At 39.7% G+C, this 4,237-nt stretch overlaps 1 protein-coding gene across 1 annotated transcript in view; it reads right to left on the bottom strand.

Annotated features, from left to right (window-relative positions):
* zbtb24 (zinc finger and BTB domain containing 24) overlaps window positions 1-4,237 on the bottom strand; it is a 30,871-nt gene that overhangs the window by 22,451 nt on the left and 4,183 nt on the right. Inside the window, exon 3 of the mRNA XM_014031818.1 lies at window positions 3,664-3,831. Coding sequence (XP_013887272.1) covers window positions 3,664-3,831 — 168 coding nt within the window. The remainder of the gene's footprint in view (window positions 1-3,663; window positions 3,832-4,237) is intronic.

Genomic DNA, 4,237 nt, shown 5'->3' with positions numbered 1-4,237 from the left:
AAAATAAAATACATACAAAGCAGAACACAGCTAAATGTATCAAAAGTATGTCTATGTAATATTAGAATTTCCTGAGACAACGAATATTGGTTTTTCATTTTTTTTCCCCTGTAAGAGGTTTTTATTTAATAGAATTTTTGGACAAAAAAAAAATCACAATATATCGCCTTGCTTATAGTATCACAATATATCGAGATATATAATCTTGTGACCCCTCTGTCATGATATGTATCGTATCGCCAAATTCTTGCCAATACACAGCCCTACCGTCCTATCGTCGGTTACGTCGTCACACCTGTGTCAACAGGGCTGTGAGTGCAGAGACAACTGAGCAGGAGGAGTTTGAAATAAAATTAAGAAATTATAGTGTTTTAAAACGCGTTAAGAGAGAATAAATCCTCAAAATTTTACCCTCCCACTGTAGAAAAGTTACATCGGGATCATTTCCTCCCTCCACGTTGCGCAGAGCGAAGCTTTAATAACAAGTTTTTTCACACCCAAGTTGTCAGAGAAAAACTAACCACAGAGATGATTAAAAAAAGACGTGGACGTTCGTTCAGTCGTAAATCCATCTTGCTAATGTGAAGTCAGCTTCTACTCTGATGATGAAGATGAGCACGCAGCAGAGCAGCAGCTGATAAGTTCAGCAGGCAGAAGCTCATTGTTTGACAGGCAGATGTTAAAGCAAAAATGTTGGGTTTAATTAAGATTACAGTTTTCTGCAAAAAAAGCTCTAAAAATTACATTATCTTTACTTTTTATTATAATTTTCTACCGCGATGTATACCGTTACTGTGAAGGGGTACAATTTATACTGTGACAAGAATTTGAGGTCATACCACCCAGCCCTAGGTGGACCAACGTCTTATTGATGCTCATATGTCAGTCAAGGAAGGTGAGCAAATACTTTTGGCAATATAGTGTAAGTCAAACCTTGCACACATGACCAAACTCCTCCCTCCTTATGAGAGACCGCTGTCATAGGAGCAGCACTGCGTTGGTGCAGTCTGCGAGTTCTTCTAAATAAACAATATTAATTCTAACAGACAAATATTTGTTTGTTCCACATTAAAGCAAACGTAAGTTTCCAATTATTGTTCACTGCCACCTCCCCCAACTAGATAAATATTTGCTGCTTGGATTTTGATGCCAGAGACTGTGTGGAAAACTGGGTCAGCCAAGGCCAAAAACCCAGAAGGCCAAACTACAGGAGTTATCCATCTGAGGGGCAGGTGTAGTCTAAAACAGTGGTTCTCAAACTTTTTATCTTCTGACCCACTAAATATTCATGGCGAAAACTTGTGACCCCAAATATTACTGGTCTGAGTACACAAACGTCATTAATAACCCTAAAAACACAGGTTTTTTGACAATCTAAACAGCTTGTACACACATATAAATACTGATTTATACTTATTTTGTGGTTTTGTAATATTATAGGGAAAATATTACATCAGAAATTATTGTATTAACCTTCAAAAGGATTTCTGGAGATTATCCAAGGTGCTTCATGACCCATAATTGATTCCCAAGACCAACTTTGGGAACCAAAGTGCACTGGTTCGCAAACTTTTCAGCCTTTGACCCACAAAATAACAGTAGCAGAGACCTGAGCCCCCAACTATTTTTGGATGATAAACATTTGTATCAGGTCAACAAAACATGGGCATAGTGATAATCTTTATTATACTACATTTATCCATTTTAAATACACGAACCTCACTCCTTTGTAACAACTAAGCCATAAATGTAATTAATTCAGAAAATCTTTTCAGGACCCCACCTTGATGTTTCGGGACCCCACTTTAGGTCCCGACCCCAGCTTTGGGAAACACTGGTCTAAAAGACATTTAACCATGAAACATTCAGTTTGACATGTTTATAAATGTGCAGCCCTTAAACATTTGCACTTAATATATATATTAGAATTTCTTTCTTTTAATTTATCTTGAGATGTTATGTTAAAGTTTCAGATCACAGAATCACTTTAAATAAGTTTCATTAAGTTATAGAATAGAAATAGAATAGAAATAGAATAGAAATAGAATAGAAATAGCCTTAATTGTCCCGCAGCGGAGAAATTCAGGTGTCACAGCAGCATCAGTACAGAGGTTCACACACTAGTTACTTTACAAACTATAGATAGTACACACAAAACAAAAAATAACACTGACTAGCCACGTACAACTACTACTAATAAAAATATAATATAAGGTATTGTGCAAGAATAGAAAACGATGTTTTGTTTCAGAGTCAGACATTAGGAATCAGAAATTGCCTGTTTTCAGTGCAAAACAATGTCAACAGACCAATAACTGTTAAGCGAAGAATCACAATGCAGGCAAGAAACAGATGTGCAATTACAGCAGAGTGTAGTACAAATGATTGTTTAGTTGAGTAATTACAATAGTGATAGTGCAAATGATTGTGCAGCAGCAGGTGTGTAAACACTTATTGTGATTTTTGGGCGTGGTGCTGGTTATAGAGTGTGGCAGCTGCTGGGAGGAAGGATCTACGATAACGCTCCTTTGTGCACCTCGGATGCAGCAGTCTGTCTGAAGGAGCTCTCCAGTTCAGCCACAGCTTCATGGGGTGGGAGACGTTATTCATCAATGATGTTATTTTAGTCAGAGTTCTTCTGTCTCCCACCACCTGCACTGTGTCGAGGGGGCATCCCAGCACAGAGCTGGTCTTCCTGATGAGCTTATCTACCCGCTTCCTCTCAGCTGCAGATAAGCTGCCGCTCCAGCTAACCACCCTGTAGAAGAGTCTGCTCTGACCCTTCCTGTAAAGAGTCCGTGTTGTGAGTCCAGTCCAGTTTATTGTTCAGGTGAACACCCAGGTACTTATAAGAGTCCACTATCTCAATGTCCACTCCCTGGATGTTCACTGGTGTCAGTGAGGTGGGTCTGTGCCTGTGGAAATCCACCACCAGCTCCTTGGTTTTAGCAGCGTTGATCAGGAGGTGGTTCTGCTGGCACCAGTCTACAAAGTCCTGAGTCCACTGTCGGTACTCTGGGTTGTCCTCACCTGTGATGAGGCCGACTATGGCAGAGTCATCAGAGAACTTCTGGAGGTGGCAGCCCGGGGTGTTGATGGTGAAGTCTGCAGTGTAGAGGGTGAAGAGGAACGGTACCAGTACTGTTCCCTGAGGAGCCCCCGTACTGCAGACCAGCGTGTCTGAGACACAGCTCCGTGTCATCACATAATGTGGACGATCCGTCAGGCAGTCCAGTCTCTACTGGGACATGTGGTGGTCCACTCCAGACAGCTCCAGCTTATATGTTTTGTACAATTCCAGTTCAAATACTAATTATTACTAGATTTTTAACCAATTACAGTATTTGCGAGTTAATATTGCCTTAATGAACATCGATCTAAAAAAAAAAAACCTAACCTGGCCTGTAAAACAGTGATGTTAAATGTGACGCATTAGAAAATGTGGGTGCACCTAACTTTTGTGCGAGTGCACCTAAGAAAAAAAGCAAGAAAAAAAAACAAAAACGATAGGTGCAACCAGTGCAGAAAGTTAGTCTTGGACCCTGCCATTGATCAAATACTTATTTCTCCAGGTGTTTATAAGCAGTAACATGAAACAGATTGTAGATCTCTTGATAACTAACAAACATGATAAAAACAGGCGTTCACATTATCTGATCCTACCGTCATGGAGGTTCATGTGCTCCTGCAGGCAGCTTCTGGTGGAAAGTGCTTTGGAGCAGATGGTGCAAACAAATGGCTTCTCTCCTGTATGTATGCGCTGGTGAGCCAGCAGTGTGTGCTTCTGGGTGAAGGTCTTCTCACAAACTGAGCAGTGGAACGGCTTCTCCCCTGAAAGAAAACAGCGAGTGCTTCAGCAGTCTGTGGTCGACGCTGCCCGTTTGCTGCTCAGCGGATTTTTAAATTATTCCATTAAAAAAACTGAAAAATGCTGAATTACTTCTGCAATCAGTTTGAAATATTAAACCTGAGTTGGTAAAAATAAAACAATTTGAATAAAAGCTTAAAACAAGCAAAAATAATGGCTAAAAGCAGAAAAGTAATTAAAGGGATCCTTGATTAGTTGTGACACTAGACTTTATTTGATAAACATTTATTTTAGCTGTAAAATAAAGACTGTAAAAAATATTGTAGGATGTAAATTTTTAAAAATATATTTTAACACGGACGGGGCCATTTTATTTACACACAAAGCATTCTGGGTAAATGATGACGTGGATAGGTCCTCGGTGCGAGG

The sequence above is a fragment of the Austrofundulus limnaeus genome, unplaced genomic scaffold (genome assembly GCF_001266775.1).
Source record: "Austrofundulus limnaeus strain Quisiro unplaced genomic scaffold, Austrofundulus_limnaeus-1.0 Scaffold1327, whole genome shotgun sequence".
NCBI classification, from domain to species: Eukaryota; Metazoa; Chordata; class Actinopteri; order Cyprinodontiformes; family Rivulidae; genus Austrofundulus; species Austrofundulus limnaeus.
This window is presented reverse-complemented; position numbering and strand designations above follow the sequence as displayed.